Source organism: Pogona vitticeps, chromosome 2 (genome assembly GCF_051106095.1).
Source record: "Pogona vitticeps strain Pit_001003342236 chromosome 2, PviZW2.1, whole genome shotgun sequence".
Taxonomy (NCBI): domain Eukaryota; kingdom Metazoa; phylum Chordata; class Lepidosauria; order Squamata; family Agamidae; genus Pogona; species Pogona vitticeps.
In genome coordinates, this window is record NC_135784.1 from 77599932 (window position 1) to 77618395 (window position 18464).

At 39.8% G+C, this 18464-nt stretch overlaps 1 protein-coding gene across 1 annotated transcript in view; it reads right to left on the reverse strand.

The window, feature by feature from the left end:
* POC1A (POC1 centriolar protein A) overlaps positions 1 to 18464 on the reverse strand; it is a 41580-nt gene that overhangs the window by 19454 nt on the left and 3662 nt on the right. Inside the window, exons 3-9 of the mRNA XM_020796661.3 lie at positions 16450 to 16621; positions 13298 to 13477; positions 11496 to 11603; positions 8108 to 8223; positions 6330 to 6463; positions 2156 to 2224; positions 132 to 284 (exon numbers count right to left, since the gene is read on the reverse strand). Coding sequence (XP_020652320.3) covers positions 132 to 284; positions 2156 to 2224; positions 6330 to 6463; positions 8108 to 8223; positions 11496 to 11603; positions 13298 to 13477; positions 16450 to 16621 — 932 coding nt within the window. The remainder of the gene's footprint in view (positions 1 to 131; positions 285 to 2155; positions 2225 to 6329; positions 6464 to 8107; positions 8224 to 11495; positions 11604 to 13297; positions 13478 to 16449; positions 16622 to 18464) is intronic.

Genomic DNA, 18464 nt, shown 5'->3' on the forward strand with positions numbered 1-18464 from the left:
TATATTTTACTGAGCTAAAATTTGCCAACAATGCCATGCAGTGGAAAGATGAGCCCATCTATTTTCCTAAATCCTAAACAAAAGCTGAAGAACTTAAATGTTATAGGATGGCCATAATGACATAAACTTACCACACTGTTAAAAGCACCATTCATATTTGTGTTGGATTTTTGTGCTCCTGGAGTATCACCATAATCAGCACCATTCACATTCGTACTTTGTTTCCTCGTTTTTAATACATCACCATAATCAGCAGCATCAAAATTTGTCTTCCATACCATTACCTACAAAGTAAAGTGAATTTGAAAGAAATTTCATGCAGGCAACTATTTTGGCAGTAATTTGGAAATCTTCCGCAGATATAAAAGAATTTTTGTGCTAGAACAAAGGCATACAATGACATTTTGCCAGAATCTAAAATACTAATGCTGAATGTGATCAGATTTCATTATCAAACCATTCTAACAGAACAGCTATTAAAATTTTCAATAAAACATAGTGGTTTGGATGCTGTTATAAAGCACATCGTGCATTTTGCATTGATAAAGGTGGATTCACAAATGCCCATGAACTGTACAGTGAATGGGGGGAGGGAGGAAAAGAGGGGGGGATGAGTAAATAAGATATGTAGTTTTTTTTAAAAAAATGCTTTCAAGATTGGAATGTCCATGCTAGTAAGGTTAGGATGCCATCTGAAATGCTTGGACAGGCCTAGCTTAAGACCTTTCACTGCTTGAGGCTGCAAATAATTTGGATATATATTATAACCAAGACTAGACAAGTTATTTAGGTACCCCAGGCAGAGAATTCCACAAGTGTTATTGTCACTCCCCAGTAGAAAAGGAAATTAATACTAAATTGAACAACAATGTCGTTGCTCTTTTATTGACATCTCAAGCCAGTCTTTGAAGCTAGTCACCTCCCTTTGCCCAACGTGAGGAGTGACCCTGAGCTTTCAGCAAGAGAACCACCTACTTATGCTACCTCTTGCCTCTCTATTTTTATTGTTTATACTCTATGTGCACATGCACACCTACAGAGAAAGAAAAAGAGAGGGGCCACAAACACTATTTAAATATCTAGAGGATGCCTTTGAGCAGGCTGAACTGAAACCCACAAAAATGTACAATTCATTAGGCTAAGAATAACAGCTCCAAAAGGGTGACACCCTAACTCATGCCCTGTTGGGTCGCCTTACAAAAAGCAAAGCACAAGGAGTAGCAGACAGACGGGCTCCTTGGCCCAGACAAAACCACTCACAGTGCTGCAGCGAGCCCAATGAGATAAGAGAAGATTTGTAACATGAACAGGATGGTTCATGGCCAGGACAACAAAGAATTATAATATTAGTACCTTACTCCAGTCACCCAGGCTGGTAATTTGCTTTCTGAACTACCTGAAGACATTCACTACTGCCTACAAAGCCCTATGCCCAGTATACGTTACTGGGTACTCCTGTGTATTTCCCTGTCTTTTTAAATTAGTTGGGAAACTTCATTATAGTCTTTTACTTATGCCAAATCTACAAGGACGGGACTTGTCTCATAGCAGCACTGCAAATTACAGAACAAACCCTTTAGAAAGACATCAATTTTAATACCAAGTTAACACAATTATCTTTTTCAAAGCTTTCAGAATAGTGCTTTTGTATTTTGCTGTTGGCTTCTCTCTATACATATTTGTCTTGCACTCTGCCCTGAACATTTTTTTATAGAAATGCGGTTAATCCATTTTCTAAATCATATTAAACTATTTCCATATAAAATAAACTGTAACCTTTTGGATGACAGAGGCAAGTTTGAAGACACAGAGAGCAAAATAAACAGAAGAAAATGATGTCCATTTCTAAGTATTAGGATTGTGGCCCATTTAGGCTGAGAAATAATATCAAGAGTTTATGTCACCCAACTGGTTGGAGGACTGCACTTGCTGAAACAGGAGTCATATTTATGTAACTTATCAATATTCTTGTTTTCTGGGTTCGATTCCTGGTGTATCCAACACCTTGCTGTAGCCAGACATCAAAGCAAAAACTGTACTATCAGATTCACGATGAAGATGATGATGATGAATGATGTGAACTGGGGGATACTATATTCTATCTCCACAATATTCATGGCACACAATTTACTTGAGAGAATTTGAAGTAGATAACCTGCTCATCGAAGCCTCCTGAAGCAAAGAAGTCGCCTGTTCTTGAAAAAGAAACACAAGTAGCTGGACCCTGTAAAGACAAAAGAACAAATGACATGGCAGGGTCTGAACAGACCAAAAAATATATGCTGAAATGAGGTTGAGGGAGAGGCTCTCATGTGCTTGGGGACGCCTGCTTGTTCTAGCAAAGCGACACACCAGCAGGTAAACTGTGAATTTCTTAGGAACATAATACATCTGTTGGAAATGTGAAAGTACTGTACATGTAGTTTTGCCCTTGTAGGATGGGAGACAGACTCTGAGCGATCAGACACTTGTGGTTCTCAGCCCTTGGCCCTGAAGTTCTGGGCTGCATCTTTTGGAAGGCCCTGGCCCTCACGCTTAACCCGAGGTCGGCCCCATTTTGTTCAGTGAGATTTACAGGGAGGTACGAATGGCACCAGATTGCAGCCTTAGAAAGTGATACGATTTTCAGAACAAGGGCCTGTTATTTTTTTTTCTCTTACATAATAATTTGTGCCGCCAAAATGACTGAGAGGTAGATTCCTCAGTATTACAGGCTGATCTTTCTACAGCACACTATGCATTTTATTCTGATGGTAGATGGCACCAGAGTGCAGAATGGCGATTTCCACACTGAATGTCCATGAACAGAATGTTGCGCAGCTTACCCAACGCTCCATGAGGTGACTCTTTTCCTCAAGGAAGGATGCTGGTGGTATCGAACCCCTGACCTCTGGCTCTGCAGGCAGGTACCCAACTCATTGAACTATCCAGCTGGATATCCAGAGGAGGGATGCAGAGCTATCTAACTGCACTGTAGAACTGATTTGCTTCTATAGTGGCCCACGTGCCTTCTCTGCTAGATTCCCGTCAATATACAGTCTTGCCTACATAGACCTCTGTGCCCATGCCTGCATGTAATTAATTCTTGGTCCATTATAGTTACAGGTTAATGATTGAATCAAGGACACCTTTACTGTCCTAACTTGAATGAATCACAAAATGCATGTTGGAAGGTTGGTAATCATAGGTTAAAAGGACCTGCATGCAATGATGTAAATGAATTGACAAAACAGAGAGAGAGAGCATTCCACTTTTCTTCTGCAGACAAATCAAGGCAGCTAATAGGAGGATGACTGTAGTCCGCTGATATATGAGGGACATACCTGTATCTGCCAGCTCCAAGCAAGATAGTAAATATTTTTGCCAGCTAGTCACTATTGAGAACTTGTTCACAAGACTACTATAAATTTTCCAGGGGGCTGGGGTTGGGGAAGTATTATAATGAATACATTTTGTCTGAATTATGGTCATACCTTGAGGGAACCACCTGTCCTCCCCCAATAAGTAACTGAATAAAAATAGTGAGAGAACATTTCCATAAGCCACTTTTAGGAATTGTCTCGATCAAAAAGTAAATGCAAAATAACATTTCAAACACTAACATTTCACCATACCTTTTAAAAGATAAAACAACATTTGCAACGCTGATTGAACTCATATTTAAATATCCTATGTGAATGATCCACTAATACTATGTATATGGGGAGTTACCTATAACATTATTTTATGTCCAACAGTACACTTAGGAATTATTTTGCCATACTAAATGCCACAAATCCCTGGAAGTCTCCTACAAGAACCTGTCCTGACGTTAAATCAGCCTGCTCGCTAGTAAAATCTGTAAAGCTGGAATATATAAAGAACAGGGGCTTTTCAGTGATGGCCGCATCCCCACCATAAAAATGTGCCTGCTTCCTTCCCTGGTTATTTTTCAAATGGGTCTTTAACATGTGAATGTTCTGGATAGGTTTGAGATAAATGGATATTAATGTTTATTTTATCAACTGGACATTTTATTGTTTCTGTTCTTTTAAGAAATCTTTTAACCAACTATATTTGTATTAGAAAAGCATAATACAGTAGGACCACCTTACCCACAGGATCAGTATTCACTGATTCACTTATCCACAGTCTAAAAATATTAAGACAAATCCTAAAAACATGTATATAAAAATATAAAGTTACCAGAGCTGGCCGCTAGAGGAGGTGGAGACCATGCTATGTATACCGTTTACTCCCCAAATAAACCCTAACCTGAAAATAAGCCCTAATATGATTTTTCAAGATGCTCATAATATAAGCTTTTAGGAAGCTTATATTATGAGCAAAAATAAGCCCATAAAATACCAAAAATAAGCCCCAGTTAAGTGAAATGCGGCCCTCCACCATTGTGCAGCATTGTGCAGCAACCAGATAGTGACATGACTGTATTTGAATAAATGTATTGTTGTACATGAAAAAAAAAACATTCCCTGAAAATAAGCCCTAGTGCATTTTTGGAGCAAAAATTAATATAAGACCCTGTCTTATTTTCAGGGAAACACTAGCATTCACTGTAAACTGTGTTTTTCAGAATCATGGGGAGGGGGGGGATTAGAATGCCTCCCCATGGATATGGGGTTTCTACTGTAGTTGTCCATTGTTGAAACTACATAGTGAGCCTAATAATTATTTATCTATTTATTTAAAATATTTTACCCCACCTTTCTCCTTAAAAAGGACCCAAGGAGCCTTACATCACTGAAAGACAATATTTATAGCTGAAAACAATGAGTATACAATGGTGGTTTACATAATTATAGGACTATATTTAAAGCTTAAGAACAATGAGTATAACGAGGTAGCTTACATCATTAGAAGACAATATTAAAGCAAAACAATAAACATACAATATTATTTATTATATATTTATTGTTTCAGGATTTTGCCTGATACGCTTCCACAGACTAACATTGCAGTCTCTTCTAAAACAAGTAGTACTAAAGACCCAGTCAGAGCAGTCACACATAAAAATCCATCTAAGAGTCACACTCATGTAGCCAGTCACGGAGGGAAAGCTAGCCTGAAGAGAAATAATGTCTTTTCCCAAACAATCTATAGCAAAAACCAATCTCCTTTTTGGAAGCTCTTAAAATTTCTTTGATTTTTCTATCCAAGTGTTTCACCAGCATAATTCCTACACCTGGCAACAGTGCAGAGAACCCTCTCAAAAATAGAACATCCAGTGAAGTATATACATGTATCCACAATGTATATCCTTCTGTATAAATTTTAATGGCCACCCACGAATAACTCAGTTCTGGAACATTCTGCTTCTCTGCAAGTCCAAATGTCAACAATGGATTTATACATTAATTCCTAGTCTTGTTTGTGTTTCAAGAGGAAAGTATTCCATAAACCGAGACACCAGTCAAGATCCAAGCACAGTGTACCAATTCTGTGGCTACAAATGTCAGCAGAGAGTTACACTCCATCATCTCAACAATCATTCTGGTGCAAAGAATAAGCACCATTATAATTAAAGACAGCAATATAAACTTGGCAGACGTCCTTATGTAAACTACAGCTAATCAGTTCTTAACGAATTCCTGGTACACCAATAGTTACGTCAAAGTCTATCTAAGGAATCCAAAGCTTTTCTCCTGAGTAACAGTCTTAGAGCACCAATCAGCTGTTAGAATAAGAACCACATCTCAGCCTGGCAATATCTTCAGCACAAATAGGCAAATTGTAAAAATAAAATTAACAAGCTGTTCTTTTGGGTGACTAATATTCTCCACAGACATGACACTTGATTTAGAAAAGCTGGAATCATTAACACTGTTTTCATCCACAGCCATTAATATAGGTTTGGCTATAATTCTGAAAAGCTTTCAACTGGCACATCAACTAAAAATATGTCTTATGGTCCGCGGTGCACAATTTTTCTGCTCTTGATGCCTTCTCCACTGGGAAACTTTCCATCCAGTGAAAAGACCATTGCTCCTCTTTCTTACCTTACAGAAGGCAATGGATGATGACCATTTTATTTAAGTGAAAAGAAAGACCACCAGCATAAAAACATTACATACAACTAAGAGTAAGAAATAAGCAACACTGCATAAAATCAAGTCATTATTTTTCAACTGCCTTCTAAAAACCACCAAAGAAGAAAGATGAATGAAGTTGGAGAAGAAAGTCTACAACTGAGATTCTACAGGCACCAACTGTGCGATGGACGATAAAGACGTCCCCAAGCCAGCCTTGATGGGAGACCTCAGGGAACCAGAAGGAATACCAGGAAAGCTTCCAAACATACAGGCCATTTGCTTCTAAAGCAATCTCCTCACCTGGTGGCTGTGAAGTGTATACAGCAGTCTCCCCTCTAGTAAATCCAGTATTTTTAAAGTTGAATCATTAGAAGCAGTAATTAGATAATTTCCAGAAGAGTGAAAGGACAAGCAGTTCACTGAAGAACTGTGTACTAAGACAAAAGGGGGGGGGAGGAGACAGAGAGAAAGCACAAGTTACTAACATGGACTTAAGTAAAACAACAGAAAGTGACACTGAAAGGGAGGTAAGGCATAAAATCATACAGAGAATGTCAAAAGACAGTTTCTGCTCATGACTTTCATATCACAACAATGAAGCCACCTTGATCACCTAGATTGGGAGAAAGGCAAGATATTAAATAAATAAAGTTAGCTTTCCAAGTACCTTCACAAAATAAATGGATGACTTTCTATGAAAATTGACACAACATACATTGTGAATTGGGATTTTGTGTCATTCCTAAAATCAATAATGGTTGTGTGTTTTTAAAAAATACAAACACAAACACACATTTGAGCATTTCAGCCAAGTAACAAAGCAATTCAAGAGGCACAGAGCAAAAGATCTTTTGTAAAAGATAAAAGCACTAAGGTAGTGCTTTTATCGGATTGCACCAATAACCATCCCAGTAATAGAATTATCAAATTTGCAGACGACACTACACTAGTAGGACTTATTTCTGGGGATGATGAGTCCGCGTATCGGGATGAGGTATTACAGCTATCCCGCTGGTGCAAAAAAAACAATCTTCTATTTAACATCCAAAAAACCAAGGAATTTATAGTGGACTATAGGAAAAAAAGAGCAGACATTCAGCCACTGTATATAGATGGAGTTTGTGTGGAACAGGTGATTGAATGTAAGTTTCTTGGGACCATCATAACAAATGACCTGACTTGGAGTGCAAACACCGCTGCGTTAATCAGGAAGGCGCAACAACGGTTGTATTTCCTAAGGACTCTTAGAAAGCAGCAATTGACTGAGAGTTTGTTAACTACCTTCTATCGGAGTTCGATTGAGAGCATATTATCCTACTGTCTCTGTGTATGGTTCACGAGCTGCACAGTGGCAGAGAAAAAGGCAATTCAAAGGGTGATTAAGACGGCCCAAAACATCATTGGCTGTTCACTCCCCTCTTTGGAAGAATTGTATAAGAACAGATGTAAGAGGAAGATATCTAACATACTGAAAGACTCCTCTCATCCGGGACATCAGCTCTTTAAATTATTACCATCGGGAAGGAGATTTAGGGTATTGAAAGCAAGGACAAGCAGATTCAAGAACAGTTTTTACCCAAGTGCAGTACTGAGTTTAAATGCGGGGTCATAAGTTTTTGGTGGAATTTTAATTGCTGGGAGAAACGGGGTATTTATATTTGTATGGTGAGTGTTGTGTATATTTTTAACTTTTTTTTTTGTAGTGGTGTTGTCCAGTTTTACCTTGGGGAAGAGCACCTCATTTCGTTGCACCCACTTGTGAGTGCAATGACAAATAAATTTCTTATGTCTTATGTCTTAGAACCAGTTTTAGCATCAAAACGGTGTGTACTTGTGTTCTCCTGCACTTCTCTTGTCTTCTTGTTTCATAGTTGTGTTCTCTTACTTGATCTGCAATCGCTGTGCGTAAGCCAATATCATTACTTTCACCTTTAAAAGAGCTGACCATTTCTGATATTCATAAACAGCAAGGTGGGGAAATCAAGGAAGCAAACTGCTTAATTGCTGCTCAGATTTATTTCCACTTGAATGTCCAGCTATGTGCTTAGCCAAGGAGATCCTGACCACATGCTACTTACCTTGATAATGCTGCAGAAGCCTATTCATTCTAACATCCCATACTTTCACTGTGTTGTCTGTGCCGGCTGCAGCGATGCACGTGCCACTAGGGTGGAAGTCCACATGAGGTACAAACCTGAAAACATTAAAAATCAAAACTAAGCCTCCTTTTTTTTGGAAGAAAAGAAACATACTGATCCAAACAAGAAGTGAAAAATACTGGATGCTAAAAATTGTCTTTCTAAATCACACCACTATTTGAACCCAAAAGTATTCTAAAGATAGAAAATATGTGTTTGCATCAACCAGTTCCCTCCTTCTGAAATGGTAAGCACAGCATGAGAATTTACCCTGTCTGTTTTACAGATAACAACGTGACCCTTTTCAACACGGACAAGGGCGCCAGAGAAGAAAGAATCACAGTGCGTTTGCTTCCACTTGGGGCTCAGAGAAACTAACACTGTATCCTAAACTTTTTAAACCAAAGGAGATTGGCCTTTGTGTAGTAACCATAGAATGTGTACACCTTCATTCCTTCAAAAATTAAGAGATGAATGGACACAGTCATTCATATTTATTACACCTTTAACCTTCTCTTCCATAAGAGTTGAGGGGCCATAAAGTTCTTTCTATCTCAGTTCAACTTCACAAACCCATGAGACAGGTTAGACTGAAAACTAGCAACTGGCCCAAGACCATCCAGACAGCTTCACAATTAAAAGAGAATCAAGACAAGACTGAGCACTTGTTCGGTTTTCTTTCCCTAGTACTGGTACTGCATCTCAGCTTTCACAGCACAAGGCTGAAACTACTCACAACAGAGTCCAAGCGGGACCCAAAACCTTGCTTCCTGCATTTTTTTACATCACGGCTGAGTGATGTTTTATTTTGGTCCTGCTTTGCTCTGACTTGCCCCAGGGCAGGATCTGCTTGTGTAGACCTGTACTGTTCCATGCTGATCCACATACTTTGCAGATATATGTTACTGAGTGATATTTCTTTACTGACATGTTTCTGCTGGTCAGTCTCTACCCTTCCACATCGTATAGACAGGAAAATAAGGAGGGAAGAGGGAAGTGGGCAGGGAGAGGGTAGGGAGGATAGGCAAAAGGGAGATAGCAATCTGTGCTGGAATGAGACAACAGGAAGCAATTCCAGAAGTGTTTGGACAGGTGGCACTAGGATGGCCCATGTGTGGCTCCCAATAAAAGGGTGATCTATTCCAATTTAGGAAGAAAAAAACAGAATGACCCGGGACAACCCCAGACCAAAGACAACATTGCTCTGAACAAGCCCAAGCGAGGCCATGGCAGAAGAAAGTGGCTCAGACTCCCTAGGTTGGGCAACACAACTGTAGCATTAAGACAAGTGCATGCTTGGCCCTTTTGCATGAGTATCTTTTATACATGCCAACAGTTGCCTTATCCAGAGCAGGAGTTTCATCCTGAATCCTACATGAATGATTTCAATTGTATTTTACCATACTTGCATTGCAAGCCAGCCTGGATATTTTCAGGAAAACAGAATGTAAAGATTTTAAATAATGTACATTAAAGAGGTTTCAGCAGGTGCTATCCTAAAAAGCATGGTGAGGGGCCTAGAGGAATAAGGAGGCAATTTATATATATAAAAAATGCAAAGCATGGCCAAGGAAGGCTAAATCATTAACTCAACAAGACCCTCTTGTGGTAAAAGAAAAAAGTTGTGGCACCAGTCTTCCTGGAGTCAATCTTCCATAGTATCTATTAGCTCCCCTAATGTGAGAACATTATGTTCGTGAGCAGCAGTCACTGCAGCCATTTGCTTGCTGGTGGGTAGGACTAAAGGTCAGGTGGGTGGATGTGTAACTCCAGCGCCCACCAGCTCCATGTGAACAGTAGCATTCAAGATCTTGGGCATTCACTGTGTCGGTCTGTAAAGAGTTCTATAACCATGTTCATATCAGCAACATCACAGAACAGCCATAATCAGGAATGCTATCTCATCAGAGTTGCTGGCTACAGCAGCTCTGTAACTATTTTAAGCCAAATGCAATTAGAAAGCCATATACAGTAATGACCATCAGTGGAAGGGAAGGTTATAAGTGCAATTAATAAATAAACACAACTCAAAGCTGCCATATAGCAACAAACATTTCGAGGAAAAATACAACTCAAGATCAGTTCCATTTGTTACCTTTTCTATTATACTGGCTCAGAAGAGTTTGCCCCCAAATTATGTCATTCCTACAGAATAGGGGTGGGCAAAGTGCAGGCCATGAGCCATATAAAGTGCTCCATATTGTAAACACCCTGCTCCCAATTCAAAAGTGTAAATGTAAAAAACCTCCTTGGTACCCTCTGGGAATACAGAGTACATTTTCCTGTGTTTGCCCCCCCCCCACCTGCAACACCTCTTGCCCTTCATCCCCATTTTTTTAAAAAAACTTGCCACCAGAAGGCATACGGGGCTTTTTCAGTACAAGAAAAAAAAGATGCAAATAAAGAATCATATTTTGGGGGGTGGGGCACAGGAACAGTGACCCTCCAAAGTCTAGGTGTGGGGCTGTGCATCCCTCAGACCTTCAGCTGTTTCCCAGTCCCAATATAGTGAAAAATACAGGCGTACCTCGGTTTACAAAATTTATGCGTTCTTTGGGACATTTTGTAATGCCAAAAATTCACAAACCGAAACACAGTTTCCTATATGAATGCATGAACGGGGGCGGTGCTATAAACCTCCCAGGCACAATGCAAACTTGCTTCATATTGCAGAAAAAAAATGTAAACTAAGGCATTATTTTCAATGGATTTTCGTTCGTAAACTGAAAATTACATTAATCAAGGTATTTCTAAACCGAGGTACTACTGTAATAAGGAGCAGTAGTAAAAATGTAAATCAAAGGGCCCTTCAGAATGTGGCTAGGCTTAATACATCTCAGACTCTCCCATGTATTTTTCCTGACCAGTCTGCCCCCTTCCTTCCTGCCCCAACCATTTCTCATGCTTATTTCAGACTACCCTTCTCCTCTTTAACCCTACACACAGGTTAGTAGGGCTGGAATGAGGCACCTTTTTATCAAGTAGGACAGAGTGTGTCGCTCCTTAATACCGTTGAATGTAGAAACTCCAGAAATTAGATTTACAGTTCCCTTCTACTCTGACGCACAAGAACTTAAAATGTCTTTCTGTTCCATATGAGGTAGCATGCTTGAGGGCCTCTGTTCTTTACTCACAGTAACGTAAATTCCAATTAATAAAATGGGACCACTTCCAAAATTGCATCTAGGGTGAAATATAAATAGTATAAAATGTGATGCTTGACATTTTGAAAAGAAATAAAAAAAATTAAAATGGGGAAGGGATCTTCATACACTTCTCAGAAACAGGAGAAAGTCTTGAAATCCCAAGGAGGTAGCTTGATACTTGCCCGCCATGCTCACAGAAAGAATGTATACATTCTCTGCTTGTTTTATCCCAGAGTTTGACAGTCTTGTCATCACTGGAGGATACGATCAGTCTTCCATCAGGCGAAAATCTAAAAGACAGACATTTTTTTCAGAGACAACATAAGCTAGGATTTAATTTAGCATCTGAAATAAGACGGTCATTTTTCAAGCGTGCAGTCCTGCTGAGCTAACAGGCTCACGGAAATCAGTGAATATTCATTAACTATAAATATTCATTATCTTTGAATATAATTAGGACAATGCAATTTTTCACATAACAAAAATGCCTACCTATTTTTCAATTTCTCCACTCCTTTGTTATCTTAGGCATCTCAACTAAAATTCTGGTATTGAAAACAAGTCTAGGAGACTAATTTAACCTGCACATGCTTACCGAGCCTCCCAGTGTTCAATGAGACTTAGTCCTAGGTAACTGTGTATAGGATTGCACCCTCCAGGTCTTCAGAAAGAATGGAAATGAAAGCACTCTGTCTCTCCTTTTTCAATCACAAAGGGGAGGGGTAAAAACCCATCCTCCTTTCCTTGCTCATTGAGGATTTGTACATGACTTCATCAACAGCTTAGGTCTTCATTGGTCTGAAGTCTCCATTCTGTATGAAAGCCCCATTCAGCTATCTTCTTTCTTTCCATGAAATAAACATCATGTTAAAAGAGAGCAGGGCTGCCCTCACTTACCACTTATTCCAGCTCTAATGCCTGCAACCTATCTGCCCATGGGTCTGGACAGACGATGTAGAACAGGGGTCTCCAAAGTATGGCCCACGGGCCACGTCTGACCTTTTTATCCAGCCAGCGCTGGTGGGTGGGTGTGAGTGTGAGTGGGCAGGAGTGCATGCATGTGGGTGGGTGGGAATGTATGCATGCAGGTGGGTGGGAGTGTTGGTGGGCTAGCATGTGTATGAGTGAGCAGGAGCACGTGCATTCATGTGCCTTCCTTCGGCCCTTGAAAATATCAAAAATATGTTATATGGCCCTCCATGTGAAAAGTTTGGAGACCCCTGATGTAGAAGATAATCTATATACTCTCAGAAGGTTCCCCACTCAAATTTTCCCCAACACACAAAGACTGGTAGGAATAGGATGGTTTTTGTACAAACATGGGCCCAGTGTCTCTCTACAGGATGCTACCCATTGGGTTGGATCCAAAAACAGTGGTGCCTCGCTTAGCGATGTTTATTCGTGCAGAAAAAATCGCTGCTAAGTGATAACATCGCTAAGCGAAAATAAAAAGCCCATAGAAACACATTAAAATGTGATTAATGCGTTCCTATGGGCTTAAAACTCACCTTTAAGCGAAGATCCTCCATAGTGCCTCCATTTTCGGTGCCTCTAAAGCAAGGAATCCGTGCCTGAAAACAGCGGGTGGCCATTTTGTTTATCCGGCGGCCATTTTGAAACCACCGATCAGCTGGCTGAAAATGGGGGCTTTGCGACGATCGCTTCCTTGCTATCATCGCAAAGCGAAATTTCCCCATAGGGGCCATCGCAAAGTGATCGCTTTTGCAATCGCAAAAACAGCGTTGCTAAGTGATTTTGCCGCTATACGGAGCGATCGCTATGCGAGGCACTACTGTATAGTCATCCTTAGAGGAGGCCCACTAAAATCAATGGACACAAGAAAAACTCCTTTAGGGTCTATTCTAAGTAAGCCAAACTTGGGATTTAACCCATGGAGAGAAAAGCAGTAGTTTTCACATAAGTGAAACGTTTTCAACACCACATACATCACCACAATGTTATACAGAAAAACAGTTTTACTTACTTAGCACAACGAACCCAGTTGATGTGTTGACTTAGGGAGAACAAGAATTTTTGTCTGTGGACAGCCCAGACTTTAACTGTTTTGTCATCAGAGGCTGTAACCAACGACTGCCCATCAGTAGAAAAGTGAACGCTTCTGACGGTTGCTGTATGGGCCTTGAAGGCAGTCGATTCTCCCTTGCTTAGTTTGGAGATGGGAGAGGAGAATAAAACAGAAAAGGACATTGTATTTCAAGTCGTTTGAAACATACATATAAATATAAAACTTATACTAGGAAGACTTTTGATCTTAGCCATACAGAACATACCAAATTACAGAACATGAACAAACTGTTCCACTTCAGTTGTTACTGGAACAGCTCTTACCTACAGGGAATTTGTGCCTGTGTCCTTTACGTGAAATATTATAATGAAACAAATAATGTTTACTTGGAGTTTTGGAATCAAAGTAGCATCCTATTAAAACTTTTTGTTCCAGAGATGCAATGGAAGAATGTACAAGAACATCATATGTGTTACTTCTAAGAGGGAAAGGACAGTAAACAAAGGGGCCAGCTGAGAGCTGGAGACGCTTAATGGATAACCAATGAGAAATTCATGTTTAGTGACATAGCTCACATTGCTCTGAGCTTTTCTTGCACAAATAAATAATGAGCTATAAATATTCTTGTATGTTGCTGTACAGAACTCAGCTGCTTTACATAAAACTAAAAGTTAATAAGCCAGCCAGAAGTTTGAAGAGCAGACACTAAAACCCAGGCTTGCTCCAGTTACCAATGTAAATGTTCAATCAACAGGCACGTATTTTATTCTCAGTGCACGTCTGCTTCTTAAAAGGGGATATTGCAATCTCTTTCCCAGTTACACACCAGAAACAAACAGAGGAAAAAGCTCCTAGCTCAGGATGTTCCTAAAAAGATACAAGCCATACAGTTCGTCTACAACTTCTCCTCCTGCTCCCAAGTAAGCATGCTTGTCCCTCCAGAATAAAAGTGTTCCTTCCACTCAAGTGTATCCTATGAAGACTTCTCCAGACACAGTAGGGGTACATAGTATAAACCAGTGTTTCTTAACCTTTTTGAAAGAAACGCCCCCTTGAGCCATTGAGGAAGTTATCATCGCCCCCCTCCCCGCGGCAATGATATCTATCTATCTATCTATCTATCTATCTATCTATCTATCTATCTATCTATCTATCTATCTATCTATCTATCTATCTATCTATCTATCTATCTATCTATCTATCTATCTATCTATCTATCTATCTATTTATTTATGAATGACACTTAAATCCAATGACCCCTGAAAACAAAATTCAATTCCAAGAAAATGAAATGCCCCAAAAAAGTAACATTTAATGATTTAGTTGCAAGCGAATTTTAAGACGCAAAAAGAAATATAAAAAGGGCATAAAAACAAACCACAATGCAGGAACTAAAAATTTCAAGATGAAAACTCTGAAACTAAATTAAGATTGGAGAAAAATATATATTCATGCACACTGTAAAAAGGCTGCAGCCATCGTAACAGGTTTGGCTTGCTCCAGCGCCCCCCTACTGCCCCCCTTCTGCTCCAGCGCCCCCACACCGCCCCTTTTCGTTCTGCCGCACCCCTGAAAAATGAAATCGCCCCCTGGGGGGCATTATCGCCCACGTTAAGAACCACTGGTATAAACCATCCTGATAGAACTGCTACAGCTTGGAGCTAGACAATCCCTCTTCCCTGCTGCAATTGCTTGCATGCCTTCAATCCTACTCCAAGGGATTGGGAAACCCACCAGAGCAGATGGGCTATAAGGTGGAGGGTACAGGAAGGAATGTCCATGGCACTACCGGTTCGATGCTATTTTGGATGCTGGATTTTATGTAGATGCTTGATTTAGGCCAGAAGCATCTTTCTGTTTATGGAGGACAACGTTATAGCATTGTTCCTTCACCACCACTAGGCTATACTGTTTAAGTCTTAAAGTCATTTGTAACCAGGACCATGTTCAGAAATTGATCCAGAACCAGACAGCAGAAACATTGGCCTAATTCTGGTGCTTAGAATAGTAAATTGCACTAGAATAGGCCCATTGAATCCATGCGAATTTAAAGAATTAACTCCTCCGTAGGTTCCATTGATTCAAATGGGCTAACTTTAACTGTGACCTACTATACTAAGGTAGGTTGCAGTCGGAGTACACTTCTCCCTTGAACTGCACAGATCTAAGCAGGGTGATTTTGGTTATACATGATTTTTTTCAATAATTTTTTCCCAATAAATGAATATTTAATAAATGCTCTGCTGCTATTCATCTTCAGGAAGAGGCCTGAGAAAGGTGGGTCTTGGACTTACCAAGGCCCCTGTTGTCAGCAATATGGTAGTCTCAAGGATAGCCCCATCAACTGGTACAGCAGCTCCTCATGGTGGCTGAAGAGAGTTGGGGTATGCCAAGAGGATGATGTAGGTTAGGGGAGATCACAGCAGCATGCTGTTCTGCTGGGATGGCGGAAGTGGAGGAGAAGGAAGGAAGGAAGATCACACCTCCGTTTCCCCCTTCTGACAGAAGCTTTTTCTATCCTTTAGCTGCCTTTAAAGAGACTTGGCACCTCTGTTGTCTCTGTTTGTGCATGTGTGTTAATCAAATGTTGGTGCTTTGTAGTTACATTTTTGAGGGTGTAAGAGTTATATACAGACTTTGGGTCCAGTGCCCCTAACTCCAGCATTGTTGAAGGGAGACATATATACCAATTTGAATCAAGAGAACTTGTGGAGGAGCGGTTCACCAAACCCCCATTGATTCAATGGGTCTATTCTAGTGAGATTTACTATGCTAAGCAACAGGATTTTGGCTACAAAATCTATAAACTGACTGTGCACCAGCTAAGCCATAGAGGCAAACAGCTTCTTCAGCCCACCCTCTCCAGTATGAAAAGAAACAAGCCTTTCGACATTGTTCTCTTTATGTTCATTGATGAAAACATATTGTAGACGTGATGGGGAAAAACAGTTTCTGCCTCAAAGGATAATAAGCAACCATCTTCAATTGAACTCATTCTAAAAATTATTCCAGATCTTGGAGTATTCAAGAAGTGAAAAAACCTATAAATATATATATATTTAGAAAAATGGAAGTGGAGTGGGAAGTGGGGAACATCAGCAGATACTTACACACTTGGAACCCATAAGCGAACTGTTTTATCTCTAGAACCGGAAGCAATCAAATGGCCAGATGGTGAAAAATGCACACACATTACTGCATCTTTGTGACCCACAAAGCGATAGGCTCTCATCTGAGGTTTCATGCTCCAGATCATCAAACAAGAATCCATAGAGCCACTTACTAGATTAAATAAATGAAGACACTCATTACATTTTAAAAATTACTCTGGAAACAGATCATATAGTTGGCAGCTGTACAAATATCCAGCCTGAAATTTTCTTTTTTTCCTTCAAAAGAAAGCTGTATTCTTTAATGAAAGAAATACAATAGCAAACACACAGTCCGTTTCAACTGCTGGCAATAACAGAACTCCATTCAAAATAATGTATGCCTCTCAGCATTTTTTCTTTAAAATAGCTAGGGAAACAAACTGAAGAATTATAAGCAACAAAGTCATTCCATAACCAGATTCCACTTGCAGGAGGAAAGCATTGTACAGTATTCAGTTTAAATTGCCTTTACTGCCATCTATTGCTTTTCATTGCTTTTAGAGACCCTCATAGACATATTAATTCCTCACAAATGTTTGAAATGCACTTTCCTCCAAGTTAGAAAGACATTTATAATTCTATCATTTAATCATATAATTCATTCTATAATTTATCACATAATTCTAATCTTCCTTATATTTCCATGTTCTAATCTTTTAATTGTATTTTAAATCATATATTGTTTAATTTATCTTTTAATATTTAACTTATTGTATTTTTAAATTGTGTGAATTTTAATGTTGTGAGCGACTTCGGGTCCTTTGTTGGGAGAAATGCAACATAACAACAACAGCATTTTCTCTTGTCTCTGTTTCCTCCATTCCAAATTCTCTGTAGTTCGTTTTTATCTTTTTCAATGTCTCAACTTTAATTGGGGAAAGTACTCTTGCTAAGGGTTCAGTCCTAATCGCAGTCTATGCCATACATTTGCCTAACATCTAGACAGACTAAAGTTTCCCAAACACAGGGAGACACCCTCCTAGAAAGGCACAAATGCATTTCAAAGGAGGTGGAAATAAAGATGTGGAGAGAGGAGCAAAGGTCCTGGCCACTTACTGCTTGCATGTGGATGCTAGCACCACTTGCGAACCAACCCACCACCACCACCGCTACAGGCAATCTCAACAAACACCAAGCTCTGGCATAAAAAGCACAGGAAGGCAGTACATGGCCTCCTCTAGTAGTGGAGGGGGGGGGTCAGTGCAAGTATGTAAGAGACAGCACAACGAGGCCTGCTTTTCCTCACTTTCCCCTTTTCCTCCCCATTAGTAACTCAGATCCTCAGAGAGGATTCGTAACCACAGGGTGCTGCCACAGTTAATCTGAGGAACTTTCCTGTGCTCAGGAAAAACGATGAAGGGATTTTGATGGAGGACTAAAAGAGGCAGGCAAGCGAACATCTGATTTTTAGGGAAGGCAGAGTGGCAACTTCTCTATGACCTATTGACACTTGCTTAATTGTTTATGTTTAATTATCTTTATTTTTATCTCTTTCTTCATCGAACCCAAGAAAATACATGGCTCTGCTCCTGCCAACTTTATCCTACATACAACCCTGTGAGGTAGATCAGGCTAGCACACATGGTGGCTCAATGAAGACTCCAAATTGAATTTTCCAAGTTCCAGTTCACTAACCCTTATAGGCTCCTTACATGACTGAAATGTTTTTAATTGCAGAGCCTAATCCAATTGGACCCAAACATGAGTCATTGATGCATTTAGTTTTTTAAAATATGGCACTTTCATTTCACAAATAAATTAGGCAGAGCAAGCTGAAAAGCAGAGAAGCACCATTTGGTAGAGGACTTCAGCATTTTCAACCTTGGGGAACAACGGCATCCCTCCCATCTCTTGCCTGATAAAGCATTCTGAGGACATCAGTAATTTGCTCTCTCTTTGGGCCAACTGAGTCACTTCTAATAACAAAAACAAAAGTAGCCAGAACAAAATGAGGTCCAAAATATGTAGGAGAT